The sequence below is a fragment of the Neophocaena asiaeorientalis genome, unplaced genomic scaffold (genome assembly GCF_003031525.2).
Source record: "Neophocaena asiaeorientalis asiaeorientalis breed wild unplaced genomic scaffold, Neophocaena_asiaeorientalis_V1.1 scaffold1148, whole genome shotgun sequence".
In the NCBI taxonomy this organism is placed as follows: Eukaryota; Metazoa; Chordata; class Mammalia; order Artiodactyla; family Phocoenidae; genus Neophocaena; species Neophocaena asiaeorientalis.
The window spans coordinates 2,166-29,587 of NW_020174071.1; the positions used below are offsets into that span (position 1 = coordinate 2,166).

The following is a 27,422-nucleotide window of genomic DNA, read 5'->3' on the forward strand; positions in this document are numbered from 1 at the left end:
CGCTTAGCTCGGCTCAGCTTTGGCTTTCAGGGGACCTGAAGTGAGGGTGGGTCTTCCAAGCTTCCTCATGGACACATGCAAAGATAAGGAGCCAACTCCAGGCTTGGGGGTTGTAGACAGGGCTGACTATGTGCTGAGCACTCTTGGGAAAGGAGCAGTTTGTGGAGTTTGCTTAGGCTCAGGCTTCTTTTCCTACTGCAAGGGCAAGATGGCAGAGGACACCTTGAGGCTCCAGTTCAGGGCCATGCAGGAGATGCAGCACAGAAGGTTACAGAAGCAGATGGAGAAACGGAAGGAAAAAGAACTTAGCTTCCAAAGCAGAGTTGATGACCAAAAAGAGCCCGTGGAGATCTCTGATGGCCTCAGCGTCCTCCAAGCCGGGGAGCAGAACTCAAAAACCAGCTTTGAGCAGAGGTAAATGCAAGTTTGGACTCTCTCAGGAGCACTGCAGGGAGGTAGGGAAGGTGGGGGAGGATGATTGCAGACAGTTCGACAGGCAGGTTGACCAGATGTGTGTTTATCAGCTGAGACCCAGAAGTTTTGACACAGAGATTGTTATTGAAGACTCTTGCATCGGATAAAGGGACATAATTTGACATGAAGTGTATTCAAAAACCACTTAAAGTCAAATGGAAAATTTGAAACTCATCAAGGTGTAATTTATTCACTTGAATTTTCTTATGTAGTCTCTCTTTCGTGAAAAATGTGTTTTGGTTTTTGAGGAGCTGGTTAGCTGGCTCTGATGATTCACAGGTGATCGCTACTCCAAACCTCATCCGCGACTGTTCTCCTGTGTCAATTTCCCTTCCCTGACACATAAAGACACATAAACATACCCGTCCTAAAGAAGCAGTTTATGGATTCCTTGCTTTTATATGGTTGGTGAAACAGTTGAAAGGAGTCCAGAATCTTCTCATTTTGCTTTAAATTTGCCAATGTCACACAGATGCATTGATTTATATTGGTTGTTAGAAGCAGGAGTCTGGATTGAAACAAAATTGTTTTCTAGTCATTTTGCAAAAAAAAAAAAAAAAAAAAAAAAAAAAAAAAAAAAAAAAAAAAAAAAAAAAAATCACAGCAGTTGTTGAGCTATCTCTTTGCTTCTGGTTTCACCCAGAATCTATCTTCTCCATCTGCAAATTCTACTTTTCATGGTTTCTCGATTTTCACAATGTTCTACTGAAAAATGCTAATTAGGACAAGATAAAGATTTCTCAATAATTGAAAAACTTCATACGGCTCCTAAATATTAGCTCTAAGTTAACCCCAGACCTATTCCCAAATGATCTTTCCCCAAGTCAGAGAAACTGGAATTTGTGGAGACTTGAGCTGTTGGTAGAATAACACCAATAATAATAATAGCTGTTAGTTAATAATTACTGTTATCTGTAATTTCCGTAACTTATTTACTTCCTGAGCAACTGCCTCTATGGAGCTGGCTCCATGCCTAATGGTAGAAGTGATCACAGACCCACGAGTCACATGTTCCTCATGTTTTAAAGTTCTAAAAAAATGACTTGCAAGACAATTGTAATATACAAAACTAGCCACCTATTCTGATTTCCTATTGGGTTTACCTGGGAGACCCAGAGACCTGGTCTCAACTAAAGGCTTAGACAATTCCTCTTTCGTCTTCTAATATACGTATGCAATTAAGGCTATAAATTTCCTTCTAAGTATCACTTTAGCTGCTGTTCACAAGTTTTCATACATATTGCTTCTACAGTCAATCCGTTCTAAATGCTTCATAATACACATTATGATTTCTTCTTAACCCATAAATAATTTAGGAGTGTGTGTATGTGTGTGGTTTTGTTTTTGTTTTTTTTCAGTTCCAAGCATATGATGGGTTTGGAGTTCTGTGTTTTATTTTATTTTTGTTCTCTGTTTAGTATTGATTTCTAATTTTAGTCAATTCCCATTAAGAAAATGATCTGTATAATGTCCATTATTTGGAATTTGCTAAGGTTGCCTTTGAAGCCTAAATTATAATACATCTTTATGCATGTTCCATGGATGCTGGAAAGGAGTATGAATTCTCTGGGTGGGGTTTTATATAGCTCTGTTGAATCTGTAGTAAACCATGTTATTGAAAACTTCTTTCTCTGGCTTCCCTGGTGGCGCAGTGGTTGGGAGTCCGCCTGCCGACGCAGGGGATGCGGCTTCGTGTCCCGGTCCGGGAGGATCCCACATGCTGCGGAGCGGCTGGGCCCGTGAGCCATGGCCGCTGAGCCTGCGCATCCGGAGCCTGTGCTCCGCAACGGGAGAGGCCACAACAGTGAGAGGCCCGCGTACCGCAAAACTAAATAAATAAATAAAAAATAAAATAAAAATTGGCACATTTAAAAAAAAAAAAACTTTTCTCCTTTCACTTGTGTGTGTGTCCTTAATCGTTCAGTTTTGAGAACAGTGTGTTAAAAATCTGCTCACTGAGATTCCCTTAATTTCTCATTCCTATTTTGTACAGACCAGTTCTTATCTCCACCCAGTGCCCAACCAGGTACAACAAACCTGGGCTGTGGAGGCCTGACCCCTGCCCATCGGTTCCTGTGATTCTGCCTTTGCCTTGCAGGATGCTTGAAGACGAGATCGAACGGCTTCGGGATCAACTCAGGGAAACAGTGGATGAGAACGGGCGATTGTATAAGTTGCTGAAGGAGAGGGACTTTGAAATCAAACACCTCAAAAAGAAAATAGAAGAGGACAGATTTGCCTTCACAGGTAGCTCCACCGCTGTTGCGACAGTTTCTGCTCTGAAGTCCAGGTGGGCTGGCCCAGCTGCCGTGGAGGCAGCGTGGGTGACCCCGCTGGACCTCATGACAAGAGTTCTCCGTGATGCTCGCTACATGTTCGGTGGGCCAACGGCACCCATTCTGTCTGGATGCTCTGGCTCAAACACTGTATCATGGATGCGAAAAAGCCCCAGTGGAAGTAGGCATTGACTCTACACCACTTGCTGTTGCTGCTCCAGAAGGGTGGACAGGACAGGGGAGTTCGCTCTTCTGGGAGGATTTCCTGGGATCCAGCAGCATGTACAGTGGACCTTGGCCCTTCAGGTCGGAGTTGGACCTTGGTTCTGTTGCTGGAGACCTTGACCCTGTGGGTCTGTTAGGGACCTTGGCTTTGTGGGCCTGGAGATGACCTTAGCCTTGTGGGTGTGGGCTGGACATTGACCACTGACCCTGTGGTTATGAGCTAGACCTTGTTCTTACAGATCTGGTGGGGACCTTGGCCCTGATTGTCCTCTGCTCGATGTATGCCCGTTGAGCAATTCCCAGGTGGTTGACTGAGAAAGCACAAAGTCAGTGCCAGCAATCACAGAGGGCATGATGCCTCACCTGGCCTCTGCCAGAGCGTCTCTCTATGCCTTTGCTAGTAAATGACTTTAAGAGTAGGTGCACCCAGAGGACCAGTGCTGAACTGAAAAGCAAGGGGAATCTGGTATCTTAAAGGCCCTTGATAGCCTGTTGTGCTTCCCTCCATTCTTTGGCCTCTTCTGTCTAAAACAAAACCACACTGAACAGAAGATAACACCTAACCTGGCTCGGGGTTCAGATGCGAAGGGGCAGCTTTGGCAAGGGTGTCGAGAAGTTGATGGGCTCCGGGGAGAGCAGGAGATGCCTCCTCACTCCAGGAGACCTGGGAGACAGGGCCTGCTCCCTTTTCTCCAGCCTGCCCCACGTCCTGTCTTCTGCCGCTTCTGCTGGTGTGCTCATGGCCTCATCTGATTGCCGGCCCCGAGCCTCCCTCAAGACCTCTGAAATCCAATCCTCACTCAGAAGCCCCCATTTCTGATTTCCAACTTCACGTTTTGAAGAGAAAAGTCTGACAGTCTCAGTTCATGTTTTTAAACCAGGCTACAGTGACAGGCTGCTGACAGCTGAAGAACTGGTTTACCTTTGGGTGGACTTTTAGTGTTTGCTTTAGTTTAGTTTTTCTATTTCTTTGTACAATTTTTTTAGTGATTGCACAACACACATAACTTTTCATGGTCCACTTAGAATTAATATTTTACCACTTCAAGTGGAATGAAGAAACTTGACCACCATATAAGTCCCTTTACCCTCCCCCCTTATAATACAGCTTTTATATGTATTATGTCTGTATATGTTGAACATCCCGTCAGACTATGCTATGATATTTGCTTTCAACCATTATACGTTTTAAAAAACTGAAGGTTGCAAAATAGTCTATTATATTTACCCAGATATTTTAGCATTTCTGTGCTTGCCCATTCGCTGATGCCCCCATTATCATGGGGTTGCAGCTTCAAGAGTGGGGCTTGTCTGGAGACAGAGTTGGGAGAGAGCCCTGGCTTGCTCTCAGCCCCACTTCCTGCCCTTCGGACTAGAGAGGGCTTCTCTTAGACTTCTTTCTGATGTCTAGTTCCAGGATCTGTAATGCTTTGGGGTCCTGGGAGGAAAACATAACCAGAGAACTCACCACTGGACCATTTGTATTTCTAGGTTTGGTTTCCTCCCCCAGGTTCTTCCTCCTTTTCTCCTGATGTGTCCTAATCCTCTTCAACAGACACGAGGTGGCCGAGGGCAGCTACTCATTGTTGCCCAAATCGCTGCTGGCCCAGGCCAGCAGCAGCAAGCCTGTTCGATGTGTGGACCTGTGTTTTTAATTGACCTTACCGTTTTCCTTCATTTTAGGGACGGCTGGTGTGGCTGGGGATGTGACTGCCACCAAGATCGTTGAGCTGTCCAAAAAGAACCGGGTGCTGATGGCAGAGTCCGAGGGTGCAAAGACCAGAGCGAGGCAGCTGAGCAACCGCATCCAGGAGCTGGAGCGAGAGGTGAGGGGCCTCAGGCGCCCCTGCCCCGGGCTCCCTGTACCCCACGCCACTCCTCCAGAGACGGAGCACACTTAGATGCTGTAGGTCCTTCCCGAGGACTGGTGGGTCAGTGTTTGCAATGAGTCCCTCAGTCTCTGTCATATCCTGAGAGGGGAAAGTGTCGGGAAGCAAGGAGGACGCAGGCGGTGGAGAGATAGCCCGACATAGCAAGGAGGACGCAAGCTTGGAGCCTGACCACCTGGGTGTAAATCTCAGCTCCACTACTGACTTGTGTTGTGACTTGGAGATAGGTATAAGCTCTCCGTGCCTCAGTTTCCTCCACCTGTCACGTGGCAGTTATAACGGCACTCACCCCAAGGTTTTCTGAGGATTAAATGACTTAACACTGTAAAATGCTTAGAACAGTGCCTAGCAGGTAGTTAGCACCAGAAAGGCATTGTTGAATAAATTAACAGGGATGCTTGCTAATCTGAAGCTAGAGCCAGGAGCGTTCCACCAGTTCGTCTCACTTTTGTCCACCTTCCTCTTTCTGCTGCCCCTACCTTCCCACAGCTGACGACAAACCCCTCCAGTCGAGAGAGGGCACAAGACCCAGCAGTTCATGGTCCCTCAGGAGCTAGGGTGAACCTACGCAGCTTCTCCTTATGTGGCTGGAGGAGCAGAGGCTGGCAGAGGTTAAGAGGCTTTCTCAAGTCACACAGCATGTGGTGGTGCCGGATTTCAAATCCAGTTCCGTTGCTCTCCAAAATCCTCCACAGTCATTACACTTGGCATTGAATTAGACCTTCTTTATTCTACAACGTATTTTTTGAGAATCATCGCAGGCTCTGGGCCAGGCCCTGGGGAGACTGTGGGGAGCAAAATAGGCTTGGTCCTTGCCCTCCTGGAGACAGACCAGCATCGAGGGCCCCTTAGAGGGGGGAGTATGCACAGTGGGTCCCTGGAGGATGAGAAGGGGCCAGACTCGGAGGGGTGGGGGAGAGGCCTTCATGCAGAGGACCCAGCAGGTACAAAGTCCCTGAATAGGAATAAAGGCCTGAAAGGGGACCAATGTGGCCGAGCTTGGAGCAGGATGAGGTCAGAGAGGTGGGAGGGCGGGTCGTGCCCAGCCTTGTCAGACAGGGATGGTCTTTGTGTGAAGGACAATTGGGAAACCCTTAAAGGGTTGATTGGCTGTCTGTATACAGCAGTGGTCTTGGCCACCAGGCCATGAGCCTGAGTGGCAGGTCTCTCAGTGTCTCTGACCTTGTCTCCTCAACTGCAATGTGAAGTCCGTACGTAGTTCCTTTTCTCTCCGCCTCCCAGGCTGTTGTCAGATGCAGACCATGGCTGCAGAATCATTATTTACTAAGCTGTTCGTGAATCCTAGGCTACGACTGGGGAGTGGGGCAGACAATCTCCCATCGCAGAGTGCCTTGTAAAGGAGAGTCCTTCCATTCATGGGCCTTAAAATGAGCTGAAGGGACGGACTGCTGAGATCCGTGACCACACATCCGACGGCAGCACCAGAGCCCTTCACTCAGGTGCCGCAACTGCTGAGCAGAATTAAATATTAAGTGCCAGGTTTGCTTTTTCAGCTGCAGATGGCCCTGGCCAGGCTGCCGGCCAAGGGAGCCACCGACGCAGGAGCCAAGCTGCCGAAGGCCCAGATGGGAGACAGAGCCTTGGTATGAATTCTCTTCTGTGCTGGGGAGTGTGTGAGGCAGCCATGGGCTTGGGCCTCCCCTCTTCCATGGGGGCGTAGGTGCCTCTGTCCGGCATCCACCCCATTGCTGAGCCAGTGCCACCATTGCAGCATCCTCAGAATAGCCATCAGGGGACAGTGACCAAGTCTACTGTCTGAGGCCAAGAATGCCCCTGTGAAGGCTGGTGAGGGGTTAACTCTGATTTAGTCCCCAGAGAGGGAGATCAGGAGGGGCCTGAGGACCCTGGAATCCTAGAATTTCAGGACCAGGAGGGAAGGAAGACCTGATCCAATTAGCCTCCTGCTCTCAGCCCAGCCGTAAAGGATGTCCGTTACAGCATCCTTACTGGAAAGACATCCAGCCTCTCTACCTTAACCCAGGGACGGGGAGCTCACTCCTCAATGGAACCCTGTTTTTTGCTGGGGCAATCCATATTGTAAGAAGTCTTCCCTTTGTGGAACTCCAGATCTACAGCGTAAAAGTGACTATTGGGAATGGGGCTGTTCCCAAGATTCCAGTTTTTCTAAGCAAATGAGCCTCCATGAAACTCAGGGCATGGGAATTGCAGCTCCGTGAAAGGAAGGCAGTCTGACCCAGTGGGCCACTGGGGAGGAGCATGGAGCCCAAGCCAGACAATAAATAGCTCAGAGTCTCAAGAACATCCCAGGAGGCCTCCCCTTGGTTTTCTTTTCTTTTTTTTTTTGGCCACACCTCACGGCTTATGGGATTTTAGTTCCCCGACCAGGGATTGAACCTGGGGCCTCAGCAGTGAGAGCACCAAGTCCTAACCACTGGACCAGCAAGGAATTCCCCCCATGGTTTTCTTAAGAAGCCAAATGAGTTGGTGAAACAGAATCCAAGCCTCAGGACTCCTAGTTCAGTGCCCCTTTTCCACCCAATCTTCGCTGTTGTCTGTGACTCAAGATCAAGCCGCCTCATGCCTGTCTTGAGGAGAATGCTGCTCTCGAGTGGTGGGCCCCTCAGGTTCCAGGTCAGGGGTGAACATGTCTCCTGAAGGCTAGTCTTGTGTAGATCTGTCTCATTGCTGGGGAGGCAATGGAGGGGCTCCGCCCTCAGCAGACGCCAGACTGAGTGTCATTCAGTGCCTTTCCCAGCTCTGAGGGACACTTCTAAGCTGCCCCTTGTTTATCCATACCTCTGACTGGGGCTGTCCTAAATGGGAAACTACTTGTTCAGTCACTTGTCGAGCCTGGCAGAATGTTCTGAGCCCTGGAACACAGAGAATCAAAGACAAGCCCACTGTCCACAGGGGGTTCAAGAGGGGAGATGAGTAGGCATATTAAAGGAAGGCGGGGGACAGGGCCTTCAGAGAAAGCCCCTAGGCCCTGAGTTCACAGAGGGAGCACACGCTCCACCTGAGGCAGCCAGGAGGTGGGATGGATGAGGGCTTCCTCAGGTGGCCTTGCTGGAGCAGGAAGATGGGTGTGGCCCTTCCAGCAGAAGCAGTACAAGCTCAGAGCAGGAAAGCGTCAATATTCCTATTCTGTTTGTTAGCTGGGCATCAGCTGGATAACGTTTGGCTGCAGCCCAGGGGCCCTGATGAGGAAAAGGGGAACATATCAAAACAAAACAAAGTCACCTGTGGATGGAGGCCTTGACGGTAGCTGGGGTAGGAATTCCAACTTCATTCTGTGGCTGCAGGGAGCCTAGGAGGTTTCTGATGGAAGAGTGCATGGTGGGTTGCAGTCTCCATTCCTCAGGACACATGTTTTCCCGGGCATCTTCTGATCAGAGAGAGGACAATAGCCATGTCCCCCTCGTTAGACTGTTCAGGGCGACCCAAGCCTGGGCCATACTCCGGAGCCTGCAGGCTCACCCCACATCCCAGTCCAGAGCTCCAAGCACATTCCAGAGTGGAACTGAACGCCTTCACTCCGTGTGGGGCCTCATGAAGCTGTGGTGTGAGTGGCCTTGGCGCTATCTGCTCCCATGGACACCATTTCCGGTATCGCCTCAGAGGAAACAGCCCGGGGTGGGGGAAGGGCGTGCCAGGCCCAAGACACCCACAAAGCCTGTGAAATCTCACTCTGGGCAGAAACAGCTCTGAAATGTCGGGCAGGTAGGGTTGGCTCAGTTTCCTGGGAGGTAGAGGTCTGGGGCCTGGCAGAGTAGAGGGGGTGATGCCTTCACCAGACCACCAGGTGGCCCTCAGCCACCTTTGCCAGCTGCCCACCCAAGCCAGGCTATGCCCCCCAGCATTGCTCCCCGTCAGAATCTGCCCCAGAGGGCACCCTTTACATGCGTTATCCCATCAACACTCACATGTACCCCGGAGGCTGGCATAACGTGCCCCCATTTCACAGAAGAGGAAACGAGGCTTGGAGACAGTCGTTGCCGCCTGGGTCTCAGATCCGGATCCAGTCGGTGTGCTCTTTCCGTGCCCTCAGGCTCCCAAATGCTCTCATGGCTCCTGCACCGCCAACCACCAGAGCCAGCAGGGGGCTCATGGCACCGAAGATCTGACAGGCAGGGACTGTTGCTTCCCAACCCAGGGCAGATTCAAAGCAGCACCTTAGCAGGGGAGCAGACAGGCTCCCAACAGCAGTGGAGAGGGATGGCATACAGCCAGGCGGCGGAAGGACATGAAAAAATATAGATGAAAGAAAGATGGGGCTTCCCTGGTGGCGCAGTGGTTGAGAGTCCGCCTGCCTATGCAGGGGACACGGGTTCGTACCCCCGTCCGGCAGGATCCCACATGCCGCGGAGCAGCTGGGCCCGTGAGCCATGGCCGCTGAGCCTGCGCGTCTGGAGCCTGTGCTCCGCAACGGGAGAGGCCACAGCAGTGAGAGGCCCGCGTATCGAAAAAATCCTGCAACGGGAGATGCATGTATGTTTTATGTAAATTCCCAATTTGCAAATTCTGCTCACACTGGTTACTCTGTTTAGCCTCCTGGGGGTGCTGTGAAGAAGCAGCCACTTCCTAGATGAGAAGACCGGATGAGTCCAGGTCTTCTGGGGCCTGTGTGCAGGTCTAGTTTCCTTGACCAGTGGTTTTCAGCGGGGCTGCCCAGAGCCTCTGGGGTCCATGGAACTCCCCAGGCCCAGTCTTCTGGGATCTACCTTTCACACTAGCGTTCACGGGAGGTTTTGTCTGTGGCTGCTAAGGAAAGTTCAGAAAGCCACTGCAGTACCCATCCTGTTTCCCAGAAGTCTAGTCCACCTGATCTGTTGGGACAGGAGCAGATGGTCTTAGTGTCATTGCCTGATGGGACACACAACCCACCAACCAATGTTTCTGTCACCACGATGCCCTGGCATCAGCAAAAGCTTATATTGGGAGAATCAGCCAGTGCAAAGGAAGGACCAGGCCTCTAATCCCACTTCTGTCACCCCAGCCAGCTGTGTGCCTGTGAGGCCATGTTATTTCCCTTCTCTGGACCTTATCTGCATCACCTATGGAAAGGGTTTGAATGGGCTGACCTTGGAGTCCCTTTAATGCCAAAGTTCTGAGGGTTTCAGGAACTTCTATTTAAGTCATAAATGGGGAACACATTTGAGAAAAGTTTCATCCAAATAGTTTAAATGAAATTTTGTTTTAAAAAAAGACTTTGCTAAGAGTTCCAGCAGGCAGAGTTTTCATGGTTCCTGCAGTTCTTCGAGCCACAGAAATGGAGCATTTGGGGGATTAAACTGGGTCCTTATTTCTATTCAGTGAGCTCATTGCCAGGAAAGGGAGCCCAAGGCCCAGTCTGACAATTCTAGGAGAGGAAGGCCCCAAGTTGGGATGGTCATGGCCCTCCTGCCAAGCTGGGGCCGCCTTCGCTAAAGGAGCCAGCGCCCCTCTTCATCCTGAGTGAGGATGGATTTGCTATGATGCCAGTCTCTGAGCACAGCAGAGCCCACAGCCTGGGAGTGTCTGGGAGTTGGGAAGCAGCTTCATCCAGATGCTCCCTGTCTGCGGCCACCACCCACGTCCACCTGTGTGTGCCACCCTCGGAGCACAGGGCTCAGCCCCCAAAGCTGGGCTGCCGGGATCCACATCCACGCTCCCCCTTACCTACCAGGTCCCCCAAGCCGAGGGGTCACCCCCCTCCAGCCTCTGCTCTACATCGGTAACGGAACCTACCTCAAAGGGGTTGTGAGGATGAAATGAGTTCCTCCTTGTCAAGCACTTCGTGTGGTACCTGCACATACCTGGATAAACGGGGGCTGTGATTATTGTTACTATCTAGGCCTCAAATGACTGCTCTCCCTCCTGTCTTTCCCAACTAGCAGGACAGCCCAGAGGTGAAGGTCTTGCAGGACAGGCTGGCGGCCACAAACCTGAAGATGAGTGACCTCCGCAACCAGATCCGGGCTGTGAAGCAGGAGCTCCGGATGGCCCAGAAGGTATCTCCCGGCCAGGGTTCGGGTCCTCGTGGGTGGGCCTGGGACTGGGAAGGTCATGGCTGGGACAATGGCTTCCATTCAGGAGCTGGGCCCCGCGAGCGTCATACTGCTTGTTCTGGGTCAGGGCTCAGATCCAGTAACTTCCGTCCAGCCCTTGAAACAGACCCATCAGGTGAGGGTGGTTGCTGGCTGCCTGCGTGACCCTGCATTGAGGCCCTCGTGGTGCCTGCCGAACCCTGGATGGAGCAGGACAGTGCTTTCCACCCTGGAGAGGCCCTTCAACCTTCCCTGTGCTATGTGCACCCCAATAGATCCTGGGCAGCTCCTTAATAAGCCACCTTGGACTTGGAAGCCTATCGAGACCCGTCTCCTGCCCTCTGCTGTCTGTAATATTAGAAAATGTGAAGGTTGTTTGTGTGTTAAAGGCCCCTTTCAAAGGAAAATGCTCGGACTTCGGAGGCAGGCCCAGCTGGTTCATTATTTATTTTTATTTGCATAGTGAATTCTCTGGCATTTGTACCACCAGCAGCGGTTCCTGCTGGAACCACTCAGACCAGCCAAGATTTCCAAAACAGAGTTCTATTGTGGAAACAAGCACCAGAGACTTGGTACGCTAGATGGGTTTCCGTGACAGGCTGCAGAGGGGCACAGGGCACAAGCTGGGGTGTACTGTTTCCACCCGAAAGCCTCGAAGTTGGGCCTGAACACCTCTCTGCAACAGCCACAAAGCTGGGCCCTTCTGGAACCAAACATCCCCAAGTGACATTCGGTAGCCCCCCCTTCCTTGCTGCACTCAGACATGGCCCCTTGTCAGTGGCTTTGCACGGAGGGCGAGGCCCTGTGGTTGTGTCCTCCCTGGAACCATCCAGAATGATCTCCGTTCTGGGTGACAGGTGAACAAATTTGGAGCAGGTCTTGGTCAACTTTGTGGTTCACTCATCCCAGAATGTGTCAAGGGCAAGGAGCCCCACCTGGGCATTGTCAGCAGTTCCTTGTCTGCCCTAAGCATCACCAAGAAGTGCTGGGGATGATGGGTTCAATGCTTTCCCAGGGAGAGCTGCTCTTGGAGCGTGGTCAATTGGCCTTTGAGGCGGGGGAAGGGGGAAGGTTGTGCAGGTGGAGGCCGGGCCTTCGGGGAGCCCCACACACCCAGCACTGTTTCTGCGCGTGCAGCAGCTTTAGGGCTGTGGCAGAGCCCTCTCTCCCGGCCATACTGAAGGCCTCACCTTTTTCAGGTTTTAACCAATGAGGTTGGGGAAGATGTGAACATCCAGCAGCTCCTGTCCTCGCCTGGGACGTGGAGGGGTCGAGCTCAACAAATTCTCGTCTTGCAGAGCAAGGTGAGCGAGTCATCAGACTTCTCCTGGCCCTGAACGTAAGGCTTGAAATGCCCCAGAAAGACCCACGCTTATCCACATTAGAGACACAGAACCCGAAAATGGCCTTTAGGTTCTGCAGAGCGCACTTGCAGGGCTGTTGTTTCACGTTCTCCCCAGCCAGCCTGATTTTCATTTGTTGTTAAGTGAACAAGCATTTATATAACACTACATACCAGGCACTGGCGCTCAACAAATACCAGAGCCTCTGATTTATTTTACTCCAGGCAGATTTTTTTCCCCTGGTTCATGTAAATTTGCGTGACTGTTGTAGGCTTTTTCCGGTTTTGTCCAGATGCCTGTAGGCTTTTGAAGGTTTTAATTACCACCCCCCCAAAAAAAAAAACTTAGCCTGTCTCCCTCTTTACGCTTTAAATATTTTGGAGCATCTCTAGAGGCTAGGAACAGGGGCTCCGCAGCCGGACTGCTTGGCTTCGAATCTCAGCCCACCACCCACCAGCTGTGTGGCCTTGGGCAAGTTGCTTCACCTCTCTGTGCCTCAATTTCCTCCTCTGTGTACTGTGGATAATGACAGTGCCTACCCCACAGCGTTGCTGGGAGGACTGAATGAGTACAGACATGTAAATTGCTTACCACAGGGCCTGGCGTGGAGGAAACACCGTCCGAAGGTTAGCTGTACCAAGAAACCAAGAGTCACACAAATAAGTGTGTCGTTTCCACTATTTGCCAAGGGCATTGCCTTCATTCCCAGGTTCCCAGGTGGCTTTTTCCCTCAGGGTCTCCTGTGGGGATCCCTGAAGCCAACATGAAGGGGGAGAGGTCTCTGAAAAACTGTGGTTAACGACCTGTGTGTGGCCTTGTGGTTCAAGAGACCTGAGTCTGAGTCTGGCCTCAGCCACTGGTCTCTAAGTTTGGTGTCTTTGGGCAAATCTCTTCATCTCTCTGGGTCGCAGTCTCCTCACCTGTAAAATGGAAATAATAATGCCTTCCTTGTAGGGTTGTTGTGGGTTAACTGAAATATCGTTTGGGAAGTGCCCAGCACAGTGCCTGGCCATAGTAAACACTCAACACATGAGTTATTGTGAGTGTTAAGCTGTGTAAACAAACGGTTAAAAGTAATAGTACTGTGTTCTTTAACGTTTAAATGCAATTACCACACAGTGCCACACGAGGGCACTGAAATGTGCTTTCAAAGCCATACTGAGGCCCTTGACCAGGGATCCTAGTGAATTTTGCCCCCGGCTCAGGTTTACCCAACTTTGTTCCGTCATTTATGTTGCGTGGACGTGGAAATCAGGGTTAGAAGGACCCTAGGAGTTATCCACTGTAAACCCAGTGTGATAAAGCCGTGGTTCTGTCGGATGACATCCACCTCCCCTGTGCTGAGGGCTTCACCCAGGACATTTTGGGGTTTCCCGAAGTTGCCTAATCCTAGAAATCACCCGTAGCACTTGTTTAAAATGCAGATCCCCGAGTTCTTCCCCTGGAGCTCTGACTTGTTGGTATGGAGTGGGCCCCAAGATCTGTCATCCCAAGAAGCGTCTTGGGGATTCCCAGGCTCAGACAACTTCAGGGTACTGAATTCTCATAACGACATTGTGCAGGCCTCTCCACAGATGAGGGACCTGAGATTCAGAGAAGTTAAGTAATCTGTGCACAGCCACACAGCCGGCGAGGCTTTGAGCTGGTCTCCCCGCTTCCAAACGCTGCCCGCCCTCTGCAGCATCTCCTCCAAGTGGCCAGGAGCCCGTAGCCTCCCGAGGAGCCCACCCGGGCTTGGGTGGCCTGTCAGCTCTTCCTGGTACTAAGACCTGCTATCCTTTCCCTCCCAAGTTCCTGGGGCTACACATCTGCTTCTTGGCCTCAGAGATAGGGTGATTTTTCTCATTTACTTTGAAGTCTCTCTTTTCCAAGCTTAACCTCCCTAGTGTTTCCCCTTGTTTTGCTCAGGGTGCCACCGCAGGTCCCTCCCATCTGTCCCCCACCCCGGTCCCTCTCCTAGGGACCTCCACGTCCATCTGGAACCATGTTGTCCTCTGTCTAGTGGGGTCTCCTGTCACATCACATGGCGGCCCCTCTGAGGGTCGAGTCTGACTGCAGACCTGTTGTGGAACCACCCCCAGGTTCGAGAGCTTGAGAAACAGCTGGGACAGACTCGGAGCCGGTCGGTAGAAACGGCCAGTGATGAGCTGTCTGTCTATCCCGATCCAAGGAAGCTGTCGGCACAGGAGAAAAATCTGCGGAGGATCCACAACCTGGAGAGGGAAAAACAGGAGAGCTGGGAGGTAACATGTGCCTGGAAGGGGGTCAGGGGCGCCTGGGGCCAGGAGACCACGACCACCCCTGTGAGGACTTGGAGGCTCTGGGGTTCGGGGTCACCTCTGTGCATGTTCCTCACATCTTGTCCATCCACCTTGAGCTGCCTGACGGGTTCCTCACCCAGAGCCCATTTCATGGACGTCGGGTGGCCGCATTCTGGCTGTTTTGGAGATACTGGACCTGAAACCAGCTCTTGGTGGAATGAGGCACTTCAGTTTGAACCCTAGGCTTGGCGCTGTCCACTGAAGCTTGGCTTTTCTCTTTTTGCCTCTCAGGCAGGGATTGAGGGTCCTCGGGAGGACACACCCAGCGCTGGCCAGTGGGTTTCCTCTCGTGTCCGAGTCTGGCCCCTGTGTTCTCGGGCTGTCATCCATCTGGGTCACGTCCATCATGTGCTTGGGCTGCCTGACACCCCGGGAGGCCGAGGCTGGGAGTCAGGGCTCAGGCTCCACTGACTTACCCTGTGACCTCAACAGGTCCCCTCCCAGCTCTGGCCTCACCAGTGAGTGAGAGCAAGCGCTCAGCCGTGGCCCGAGTCCCACTCAGCCCTGCAGCCCGTGACCGTGCCCTCTGGTTACAGAAACTTGCAGCGGAGCGGGATGCCCTCCAGAGAGAGCTCGAGGAGCTGAAGAAGAAGTTTGAGGGCGTGAGGTCCCGGAACAAGGTGCTGTCGAGCGAAGTGAAGACCCTCAGGAGTCAGATGGGGACCCTCGTGGAGAAGGGCCGTCATGACGACGAGCTCATCGACGCCCTCATGGTACAGCCACCTCTGGGACCCCTGCCCCACCCAGAGGCCTGTGACCCAGCCCCAGCTCCCCCGGAGCCCTCCCTCACCCCAAAATGCCACCTGCATAACCCGGGAGCTCATTGCCTCCACTGGGCCCAGTCCCGAAGCTTGGCTGCAAGTACAGGAGCAACTTAGAAGCTGCCCGAGGGCCGGTACAGGTCGCGTTATGTGAGGTTGATGCCAGGCACAAGCCACTGCACCTGTGGACCCCAAAGGGGAAAGAAGAGGATGAGGGGGCAGCAGATGGGATTACACCCTGGGATATTTCTCATGGAGGAACGGAAGGGACAACTGAGGGGGGCGCTGGTGCATATCCTTGTCTGTGTGACAGCATACAGCACCCCCGCTTCTGGGCACGTGGGGTGTGGTTTATAATGGTTAGTCACCAAGATAACCCTTAGGGACACATAATCCCATTTCACGGATGGGGAAACCAAGGCTCTAATTGGCTAGATAAATCATCCAAGGCCACACAACTGAATTCAAACCAGATTTATCTGATCGTAAAACCTCCTTTGATTAACAAAGCCGCACTGCTTTCCTGACCCTAGCCTGGCCTTTTCTCTCTGGGGCCTGAGCCACCCCAGGGTTTTGGTCTCTGAATTCCTAGCTGTGCCCACAGGCCCCTGGGGTGGTCATGACTGGCTTGACGGTGGTGCAAGGGGGAACTGATGCTGGCTTAGGCATGCCTTGGTCCATAATAATTCACCAGGCAGTGTGGTGGGCAGGGCACAAAAGACCTGAAATCTGGGCCCCCTCTGTTCATAACTCACTGTGTGATTCTAGGCTAATTGCATCCCCTCTCTGAGCCTCAGGTCTCAGTTTTTATTTTATTTTTATAAATTTATTTATTTCATTTGTTTATTTTTGGCTGTGTTGGCTCTTCATTGCTGTGCACGGGCTTCTCATTGCGGTGGCTTCTCTTGCTGCGGAGCACGGGCTCTAGGCGCACGGTCTTCAGTAGTTGTGGCACTCAGGCTCAGTAGTTGTGGCTCGCAGGCTCAGTAGTTGTGGCGCACGGGCTTAGTTGCTCCGCAGCATGTGGGATCTTCCTGGACCAGGGCTCAAATCCGTGTCCCCTGCATTGGCAGGTGGATTCTCAACCACTGCGCCACCAGGGAAGCCTCAGCTCCCAGTTTTTAAATAAGGTGTGGCCTGGATGTCCATTGAGGTCCCTGGGGCCACTATTCTTTGTCACTGAATGTGCATGGTGAGAGCTGCAAACAAGCCCTAGCCCTGCCATTCACCAGCAGTGTGTCCTGGGCTCTCTGGGCCTCCATTTTTCTCCACAAAGAGGTGAAGACAACGCCCTCACCTGTTCCAGGTCGCCAATATGGTCCTTCCCAGCCCCCAGGCAGGAAGCCTCCACCCCAGAGGTCTCCTTGGGAGCATCTCCAAGGATGGGGCCTCCATCAGGTGCTGAAGGATCCGTGGTGAGGGGTCCAGGTACTGCCTTCAAAGGTGGTCTTCCAGCACAGTGGGATAGGGCTTCTTTTTACCCACTGGCTGAGGGGCCACCATCTGAGCTGTTTTCTGTTGTCCCGAGAGCCGCTTAGATGTCCTTCTTAGCCTCGATCTCAGGGAGAAAGAAGCTGAGGACAGGAAAACCTGGTTGAACCCCGCCCTGAGGACAGGCAAGGTGTTCCTCCTGCTTCTCAGGGAAACACTAGCGTCCCACTGTTAGGTTCCCGAGGGAGCACGGAAGGGATGGGAGCTGCGGGTGGAAGGAGGCGGTCTTCTCTCGTGTCTTCTTTACTCAGGGCCGTGGCTGACCCTCACCCACCCTACCACTTGGCCCCGCAGGACCAGCTGAAGCAGCTACAGGAGATTCTGGGCAGTCTGAGTCTGCAGGAGGAGAAGACGCGAGCGTCCAAGCACCACTTGGACCAGCAGCTCAACAATGAGGCTCAGCAGAGCAGCAGCCTCGTGGCCCAGCTGCGGGCCACGGTGGCTGAGCGGGAGGCCAAGGTGCGGCAGCTGGAGGTGGAGATCGGGCAGCTCAGTATGCAGGTGAGTAGGGCGCTGGCTCAGCCCAGCAAGTCCATCCAGTATCCAGAGAAACCTCAGCCACCTCCCCTTCTCCCCACCTGCCTTCACTTGGGCTGCGCCACGTCCTACCTGGTCCCACTTTGGCCCCCTGCTTCCATCTGGCTCCCCGGCCCATTGTGCACACAGCTTTCCTCTCGAAGGGACACACCAGATTGTCTCCCTGCTCCACATAAAACCTGTCTGTGGCTCCCCATCACTATCCGCCTCACCCAATCCTCAAGGGTTCGGGCTCCTGCCAGCTCACCCTCTCCCTCCCCAGCTGTGGCCTTCGTCCTCATGGTCCAAGATGGTGGCCACAGTGCCAGCCTTTACGTCCACATTCCAGGCAGTGGGATGGCAGAAGGGAAGCCACGCTCCTTCGTCCAGTTTGCAGGGCGCCATGTGACTAGCTCCTGCTGCCCGCCCCCAACCCTGAATCTTCTCTTCACTCCCCACTTTCCACAACTCCGGCCATGTGAATGTCATTTAGCTCCTCCATGGCCTTACTTTCTCCCTACTCTGGGCCTGTGCACATGCCTGAAGCACACATCTTCCCTTTCCTCCCCCTCAGCCTTTAGATCTTATTAGTCAAGAGCTCCTCCAGGAAGTTCCAGGGCTCCCATTCTGGGTTACGTGCCCCTGCACTCCTAACTCCCTGTACATTCCCAAGCCAAACTTTGGTCATGCTGTGTGATCAATTTCCTGTTTTCTCCCCCAACCTCTCCTTGAGGGGAAAAGACCATGGTGCCTGGCCCAAGACTGAGCACACAGTAGTTGCTCAGTCAATGCTCGTCTAAGGAGTGAGCTCCTGAAGGTATTTTCCCTTGGCAGAGGCCTGGAAGGAACAGCATCTTCACCTCACCGCTGTCCTGGCTCCAGGCACACAAAAGAAGACTGATTCTCACCTCAGAGGCCCCCGGACAGCTGGGGCCAAGCACTACCCCACCAGACAAGCTGGCACACACTGAGAGTTTTCTCGGGATGGGCAGGGCTTGGGGGACAGGCCAGGTTGTTTGGGGCTCACGCCAGCTGGCCCACTGTTGATGGCAGCCTGACCTCCTGCTGGGGGTCCTGCAGTGCTCCTCCTTCAGCTGGCCCCACCAGCCATCCGGAAGAGGGAGGGATGGGGGAAGGTCTGAGTGTCTCCAGCTGACAAAGGCCAGTGGCCTCAAGTCACACCTGGCATTCATCCATGTGGGTGGGGCTACCTAGAGAGGTGGGCCTGTCCCCATACTTCCCCCTGGGACCTGAATGTGGAACAGCTTCCCGGCCCGATCACCCTCCTTTGGCCATGAAGCTCCCTTTCTGAAGAGAGGCATTATTAGCTGTCATTATAATGCAAGGAGCGCCTTCACCAAACAGGCCTCGCTTTGCACTCCTGAAAAGAAGCCTCCTTTCATATCTCCTGAAAGCCCCAAAATCAAGCCAAGGCCCCCTCCTGCCTTCTCCAGGCCTCTGAGCCAAAGCCCTGAGAATGGAACCCACATCTGTTCCCTGCAGTATCTTCGGAATAAAGGAGTAGGCGAGGGGTCCAGTGGGCCCGAGGTCAACCCGGCCTCCGCCAAGTTCCCCGAGGACCCGGGCCTGACCAATTCCCCGGCCTCAGCAGGCGATCACGCTGGCAGGCTTGTATCTTCTCGGTAAGAAAAAGTGGGAGGGGTTGGAAAGTGAATAGTTATTATTCAGAAGAAAGGATGGGAAGCCACGGGTGCAATTTTACGATGCCTGTGGTGTTGTCCTCCCAAAGTGGGGCGGGGTTGCGGGGGGCTTCCGTCAGCCCTGCATCTGCATGAAGGAGCCAGTTAGGTCCAGATAGTATTACTTCAAGAGCGTTTGGTTGTAGCTCCCTGTAAATTCCTCTCCCACCTGGCCTCGAATCTCACCCGCTTCTAGGATTCTCAAACACACCTGTGTTGGATTGTTCGAGGCTCTGATGATCCCTGCTCCTGTCTTGTTTTAAGCAAGGAAGGGTTCTGGAAAGGAGGGCAGCAAATCCACAGGGCTGCTGCAAGGGCCAATGCTGGCCCCCTCCTCTGGCTCCCCAGTGCCCTGCTGGCCCCTGCTCCCCTCCGAGCTGGGCCCAGCCTGCCTGCCCGTGGTGATGTGCCTGTTCCGCCTTCGCACAGCTCCGTGACCAGCCTGGGCCACACGCTGGTGGAATCTGCTCTCACACGGCCTTCCCTGCACAGTCCTCACGGGCCCTCACCCAGGTAGGAGCCCAGGCCCCCCACCCCGGGCCCTCACAGGCCTTCCCATCCTTGACTGCTCAGTGAGTATTGCCATCCCATTACAAGGACGGGAAACCGAGGCCAGGCCAAGTCCAGGGACTCTTCCAAGGTTCCATAAGGACATGGAGGGTCAGGGAGGTCCAGTGCCTTATCCAATGTGATAGGGCAAGCAGCTTCAGAACTAGAGTCTTGGCCTAGTGTTCCTTCCTGCTACCACAGAGTTAACACGAGGAATCTTCCAGGGCCTGGAGCCCAGCACCTTCCCTTGCCTCCCCTCGCGCGTTGAGAGTCCATCTCTAGGGGAAGAATTTCACGTCATATGGGTTCCCACTTTAAGCCACTGATATCCCCTCAGCTCTCTGGCCCCCTCTTTGTTGATAGAATCAAGCCTTAGGGCTTAAATGGGCCCTTGTTCTTCCTGCCAGCTCACAGACAAAGGGTGGCTTTGTCCTGCCTCGGAGCCCTGTCCCGAGCCCCACCCACTGTCCACTGGAGCTACGCTCCGGCTGTCAGCTGCTTCTCCCACCCCTCGGGCAGGTCAGTTCAGGTTCCGTTCGAGCCTCTGAGGGGCCCTCATCTCATGTTTGACTTGCTGTGTGGCTCCGTCAAATCGGTCCTCCTTGGGCTGCTATTCCCCAAGAAGTGCTTGGGATACTTATGGCCTGACATTTGGTAGCACAGGTACCCGTGGGCCAAGGCCACCCCTGCAGATGCCCCATCCAGCAGCCTGGGGTCACAGGGGCACTGGGAGAGAGGGGCCCAACTCTGAGCCTCAAGGGCCCATGCCACACTCTTCCAACACCACAAGGAAAACAGACAGGCTCTGTCACTCTGAGGTGGTTGTCACAGTAGTAGAGGCAAGAAGATGGACAAGATGCCCCCAAGGTCCCTTCCAGGCTTATGTGGCCATGACCTTTGCACTCCACAGGGATACAGGAGCCGATGTGCCCTGGGCTGCCCAGACTGCTGGTTCTCAAGCTTGTTTCTTCCACCACACACAAATATTTACTGAACCCAACCGTGTGCGGGCCCCTGCCCTCACAGAGCCTACAGTGCTCTCCCGTCAGCGACAGGACAGACGTTCACGGGGTGGGAGTGACCCCAGAGAGCGTGTCTGTCAGGGCTGGCGTGGCGGCTCTGATGGGGTGCCTGGGAGGCAGGCGGGGCAAGGGGATCAGCTCCTCCCCCAACGCGTGAGATCACAGGGGTGACTGGCGTAGGGTTCCCCACCGCGCTGTGCACGCCAGTCAGCTGAGGATCTGCCGGGTTAGATGCAGGCTCTGATTCCGCAGGTCAGATCCTGCAGGAAGTGGGATCCTGCAGTTCCAACAAGCTCCCAGGTGATGCCACAGTCACTGGCTCAAAGACCACACTGAGCGGCAGGGCCTTAGAGGGTATTTAGGAGCCAGAAAATGGAGGAGCCTGTAGTCCTCAGAGCCTATCTCAACCAACCCCTGTTTAGAGGGAGGACTGCGGCCCCGCCCTCCCCATGTCCTGTGATTCTGGAAGAGCGAGTCAGCATCACCAGGGTCTCCCTGGGAAGGGCGAGGGCAGAGCAGAAAGCAGCTTGGCACTCGCACATGGGCTCTGGGGGCTTGGGGTGGGGGGCAGAGCTCACCTTGGGTCCCAACCCCAGCCAGCAGGTAAGGCCCAGTGGTGAGGAGGGAACCGGTGATGGGCTGGATCAGGGCTGGAGAAAACTGACCAAATTACAAAGCAAGTGTCCAGGGTCCAGGAAAGTGGACTGGGCTTGGGGCCATGCCAGGAGATACAGGAGGGCCAGGACAGGCTGACAGGGAGACAGAGGCTGGGCCTACCTGACACTGAGAAGGGTGGTCAGGTCCCAGGCCACACAGGTTCCCAGGGCGCCCCCAGGTCCCCAAGAGCCAACTTCCATAGCCGCCAGACTAATTCTAGGCCCCTACAGGGATTGGATGGACAAAGGTGCTGATGGAACTACAGCCCTGCTGGGGTCTGGCTCTGGAGCCAGTGAAGTGAGGTCTAGAGACTTCAGCAGGCCCAGGAATAGTAAACTGAGAAGAAGCCAACGGAAGAGGCCGGGAGGGGCCGGATTCGCTGCTTCTCTCTGGCACCCTCTGAGGACCCCTGAGTGTCCTTCCAGCCCCTCCCACCACCATAGGGATAAGCATCTCTTCAGGTAACCCTTAAATGACCTCTGCCCGCACCTTGGTCCCCAGGTTCTCGGACTCCCCAGAACAAAAAGCCTGGCAGAAACAGGTGACAGAGTTCAAAGCCCTGTGGCAGGCCGCTGAGGTGGAACGTGACCGGCTCACCGAGTTTGTCACCGTTCTGCAGAAACGGTAACACCTGGCGCCAGGGATGCACTCTCACGGGCCTAGGTGGGCTGAGGGTGGGCAGCCTGGCCCAAGGGCATCCCTCTTGGACAGAGGCCAGGCCGCGTCCATGACTGGGTCCACCTCACTGGTGAGTCTGGTTCCTACAGTGTTGGCCCCGGGCATTCCCAGCCACGTCTCACGTGACCCTCAAGTGCCCCTCTGTCTTGGGGACCCGTTGTCACACTTGTGGTTTGCCCTGTCCTACATGCCCCCCGTAGGACAGTTGCATGCAGGTGGCTGTGAGGTGGGCATCTCAAGGGAGGGACTCTCTGCAGTAGGTAAATCAGTCGGATCAACTCACCAGTAATGAAGATCTTGCATGAGCATGGCACTGCACTCGGTGTCACTGGCGGCTTTGGTGGGAAGAAGTCCCAGGCTAGACTGAGGTCTGGAATTACAAAGAGGAAGAGAGCCACTGATAGATGGGGAGCTGAGACTTCCCTGGTTGGGGGAGGAAAGTATGTGGCCCAAGGCAGTGGACCAGGGGGTTTGGTTTCCTCCAAGGGGTTGTTGACAGATTTCTATTCAGATAAATCAGTGTTCCTTGCTCAAGTGACCCTTTTGGCAAGAACTGTAGGTGCCCAGGCCAACACATGGCCCAACCGTGTGACCTCCGCACTGAAAAATATAAAGGACAACACTGAATGTCTGCCTGAACAGGCCGTGTCACATGTCAGTCAGGGCTCTTTGGTGACAGACAATAGAAACCAATTCTGGCTAAATTAAGGGAAAGGAGAGTGTGGGAAGGTGCTGGCCGACTCCAAAGTACTGCCCTCCTTTGCAGGGCAGAAGAGGAGCCCAAGAAGATCCAGGGACCTTGGTAGCAGGAACCCTTGAGTGGTCTCTCCTGGGCCACTGGAACGATGTAGGCCCAGTGGCTTTCAGTTCTTGTGCCAGTGGTTTCTAGGAGAGAAGGTCTAGCTGGCCTGGGGTGGCTCACACGTCCAGCCCTGGACACAGGCCAGGCACCCTGACTGGAAGGACCTCCAGGTGCTGACTTAATGGAGGAGGGGTGGGAATTCCCTGGCTGTCCAGTGGTTAAGGCTCCGCACTTCCACTGCAGTGGGTGTGGGTTCGATCCCTGGTCAGGGAACTAAGATCCTGCATGCCGTGCAGTGCGGGCAAAAAAAAAAATGAAATGGAGGAGGGGCAGCTTGCCAAAGGGAAAGATGGAGTACAGTCACCAAAGGAGCTGGGGTGCTGGGACGGCCACTCCCTAAGCAGTGAGGAGTGATCAGCTTTGTTTTCTTTTCAGTAGAAAAGAGAGGATATGAATTGCAGTCATTGCTCAAGCAAATGAGAAAAAGTAACATTAATTCTTTTTCTGTCATTGAAATATAATGGAGGGCTTCCCTCCATTATATTATATGGTGCAGTGGTTAAGAATCTGCCTGCTAATGCAGGGGACACGGGTTCGAGCCCTGGTCTGGGAAGATCCCACATGCCGCAGAGCAACTAAGCCTGTGCACAACTACTGAGCCCGCATGCCACAACTACTGAACCCTGTGTGCCTAGAGCCCATGCTCCGCAACAAGAGAAGCCACCGAAATGAGAAGCCCGTGCACCGCAACGAAGAGTGGCCCCCGCTCGCCGCAACTAGAGAAAGCCTGTGCACAGCAGTGAAGACCCAATGCAGCTAAAAATAAAAAATAAATAAACTTATTTTAAAAAGAATAAATAAATTAAAAATATACATATACAGTGGATAATACAAGCCTCTAACCTATCCAATGGAAGAAATATACCCAATTATGACTTTCTCTCTCAATTCCTTTGAGTTTCTTTTTTTTTTTAATTTAATTTATTTAATTATTTATTTTGGCTGTGCTGGGTCTTCGTTGCGGTACGGGGGCTTCTCCAGTTGCGGTGCAGGCTTAGTTGCGGTATGTAGGATCTTAGTTCCCTGACCAGGTATCGAACCCCGGCCCCCTGCATTGGGAGCGCAGAGTCTTAACCACTGGATCACCAGGGAAGTCCCTCCTTTGAGTTACACCTGAGTTTTGGGGCGGTGGATTTGTGCATCAAGGTGACTTGGTTATCTACTGCTGCACCATCCCAAACCCGGTGGCCTCAAACACGATGGTTTATTCTTTCTTACCATTCTGCGGGTGGCCTAGGTAATTCTGTTTCACATCATGCCACCTGGATCACTCACATGCCCCGTTCAGCCAGCTCAGCAGGGGCACCTCCATTCTCCTGTACGTGGCCTCTCTCTCCGTGTGGTACCTCATCTTCCAGGGCCTCTGGGATGAGGGTGGGGCAAGCAAGGCACCTAGGGCACAAAATTAAAGAGACACTCACTCTCAGAGTCATGCGTGTGTGATTCTCTCTCAGCTGATACCCTAGAGCTTTGGGGGAACTGAATTTTATTTAATTTTCATTAGTTGTTTTTAGTTTTTTTCATTAGTTTTTGATGGACCTTTAGGTTATTTTAGTCTTTCGCTTTTGCAAATAAGTTTCAAGGAACACGCTTGAACAGGTTGTGTTAGTAGCTGTGTACTATGCTGGCATACAGTTTTGTGTTGGTAGTTGTATTCTTTTCAAAACTGTTACCATTCTGTTCCTTCTTGACTCTTCACCAAGGTGGGAAGAGCACTTCCTCCAACACTGCACATACACATCCAGGCTTCCGCTCTGATTTGCATGTGTGTATGTACGTATGTAATCCTTTGCTTGGGTGAGATCTCTTGGGACAGTCCTGGCCTTCTAGCTGAGCCTTCAGTATCACAGAAGTCTGAGATGCCATACCTAACCACAAGAAGGACCTTAGCCCCAGCCTCAGTGAAAGTAATCAGATCCTTTAGTAAAACAACCAAATGACAAGTTCTTCAAGGCCCGTGAATTCATGACAGGCATATAGAGAATAATAATAACAAACAGAAAGCCATCACTAAATCCAGGAAAAGCAAGCAAATAAGAAAGAAAATGTAATCATGAGTCTGCATAATCTTCCTAATGTAACCCCTTGTGGTAGACAGGATTTTGTCCTCAGTGCCCTTCATCCCACTCTTGTGCCTGTGAGTACTTTATGTTATATGGTAAAAGAGACTCTGCCGATGTGATGATCGTTATGGACCCTGAAATAGGAAGATTATCCTGGATTACCAGGTGGGCCCAATCTAATCACTTGAGCCCTTAAAAGCAGAGAAATTTCTCCAGCCCGGGCCAGAGAGATGCTTCAGAAGTTAGAGTCAAAGCATGAAAAGGGTATCTGGCTGGCTTTGAAGATGGAGGGGGCCAAGTAGCCTCTAAAAGATGAAAGTCACCCAGCTAACAACCAGCAGGAAACAGGGATTTCAATCCTTCAGTTGGAACTGAATCCTTCCAACAACTTGGACGAGCCTGGAAGCAGATGCTCCCCTGGAAACGCCAGGTAAGAGCCCAGGTCAGCCAACACCTTGATTTTGGCTTGTGAAACCTGGAGCAGAGAAACCAACAGAACCTGCTGAACTTCTGACTTACAGAACCATGAAGCGATAAATCTGTGTTGTTTTAAGCTAAGTTTGTGGTGATTTGTTACAGCAGCAGTACAAAACTAATACACCACCTAACGCTAATTGAGCCCAAAAATGGTAATATAACTACATCGGGAGGTGGAGAGGCGATTCTGTTTGGCAAGGAGAGAGTACTAAAATAAAACTAAGTTCTCATGTTGCCTGACAGGAAGTCCAAAGATTATATTTAAGACTTAAAAAATTAGCAGGATAAGCATCTGAAGAAATATGGCAGTAGTGGAAGAAACAGCTCAAAGCGGTAGAAGTGGTTGCTTCTGGAGAGCAGAAATTGGGAGTGAGGAGGGGTGGGGAGAGGCTGTGTGTTGTTCTGTTTTGGTTTTTTTTCCTTTTAAGCCTTGGAGAGAACGATATGGTTTTAAATGCACATTCCTGTATTACTGCAATAAAAATCAGGAAGGACGAGTCCCATGCCCACTGGTGTAAGGTGTGCCCACCTCTCTGAGAGCCTGAGCAGGTGGGGTGCCAGGGCTTATGGCAGCCCCTGCTCTCTCATCACCAGGGTGGAGGAGAGCAACTGCAAGCTTCTGGAGTCAGAGAGGAAGCTGCAGGAGGAGCGGCACCGCACCGCGGTGCTGGAGCAGCAGCTGGAGAAGATGCGCCTGGAGCCTGGGAGGACGTCAGCTTCTCAGAGAGCAGCCCCCAGGAGCAAAACAGGTAGGGCTGAGGTGGGGCCGGCCCGGGGTCACATTGGGGCCATGGTGCTCTGGGGCTCCTGGTTCTGACTCGGGGGCCAGGGGGGAGAGGACACACAGCAGCAGGGGCAGGCAAAGCTCCACCCTGACGGAGGGGCTGACCGGTGCTGCTGATTGGCTCCTCCCTCTTTCCTGAGCTCCTTACCTTTCAAGGGCAGGACCCTAAGGTTGCTTGTGTCACTTATGCTTTCATCCCATTGGCCAGATCCTAATCACATGACCACACCAGCTCCAGAGGACAGTTTAGTTGTCCTAAATCAAAAGGTTAGTTCTAGGGCTTCCCTGGTGACGCAGTGGTTGAGAGTCCGCCTGCCGATGCAGGGGACGCGGGTTCGTGCCCCGGTCCGGGAAGATCCCACATGCCTCGGAGCGGCTGGGCCCGTGAGCCATGGCCGCTGAGCCTGCGCATCCGGAGCCTGTGCTCCACAACGGGAGAGGCCGCAACAGTGAGAGGCCCGCGTACCTCAAAAAAAAAAAAAAAAAAAGAAAAAGGTTAGTTCTACTGCTCTAACACAGTGGTTCTTAAGGTACAGTCTCCAGACCAGAAGTGGCAGCACCTTGTGGGGCTGGGGAAGTGAGGGTGTGGGATGCCAGAACCAGAAGCCATTTCTGGGGAGGAAGAACCTTCAGTGTGAAGAGGATGAGCCTGCCTCTCTCCAGCATCCCCATCCCAACCCCTCCAGGCTCGGGAGTAGAGGTGTTGCCCCCCAACTTCCCTGCCTCTCAACACCCCAGTACTCCCCTGCCCCCAGCCAAGGACACTCAGATTTTTTCCCAGCGCAGAGATCAGAACGTTTCAGGAGGACATTCCAGAAGTAGGACACAGAGGGGGAGTGGTGCCATTCTCCCACCAGCAGGGCCAGGGCTCCAGGGGCCTTCCAGATGCTGCTGAGAGTCCAGGCTGGGGAAGTTCCTGGGGTCTGAGCCCTGCTGGGCTTGCAGAAACAGGTCCCTTAGGAATGTAGTGTCTCCAGACCATGGACGCACCTCCTGCCACGTGGCCGGGCTCCCAACTAGGGACGGCTAAGCCACAGCAGGGAAAACCACTTTGGTCCTGCCTGGACAGGGAAGGGCAACTGCCTGGGGAGAAAGTGACCATGTGGCTTCTGTCCATGCTTGCCTGTGACATGGGAAGAGCACCGCCCCTCTCGGGGGCATAGCACACCCCTCCACCTGTACAACAGGGAGCCTGATTGTGCAATGTGGTCCCCCGTGGCAATTCCATGCCAGTGGGGAAGAGAACAATAAACCAGTAAAAGATGGTAGGTCAGATGGAGGCGAGTGCTGTGGCTTACAGCTGAGTATAAGGGGACAGGAGGTACA

The 27,422-nt window shown here is 53.0% G+C and overlaps 1 protein-coding gene across 1 annotated transcript in view; it reads left to right on the forward strand.

Annotated features, from left to right (window-relative positions):
* Nucleotides 1-208: 208 nt before the first annotated feature.
* CCDC13 (coiled-coil domain containing 13) overlaps nt 209-27,422 on the forward strand; it is a 28,929-nt gene continuing 1,715 nt past the window's right edge. The window contains exons 1-13 of the mRNA XM_024754567.1: nt 209-414; nt 2,573-2,721; nt 4,659-4,801; nt 6,379-6,468; nt 10,720-10,836; nt 12,072-12,176; nt 14,297-14,458; nt 15,073-15,249; nt 17,083-17,289; nt 18,808-18,947; nt 19,434-19,517; nt 21,734-21,856; nt 25,907-26,061. Of these exons, the coding sequence (XP_024610335.1) occupies nt 209-414; nt 2,573-2,721; nt 4,659-4,801; nt 6,379-6,468; nt 10,720-10,836; nt 12,072-12,176; nt 14,297-14,458; nt 15,073-15,249; nt 17,083-17,289; nt 18,808-18,947; nt 19,434-19,517; nt 21,734-21,856; nt 25,907-26,061 (1,858 nt within the window). The remainder of the gene's footprint in view (nt 415-2,572; nt 2,722-4,658; nt 4,802-6,378; nt 6,469-10,719; nt 10,837-12,071; nt 12,177-14,296; nt 14,459-15,072; nt 15,250-17,082; nt 17,290-18,807; nt 18,948-19,433; nt 19,518-21,733; nt 21,857-25,906; nt 26,062-27,422) is intronic.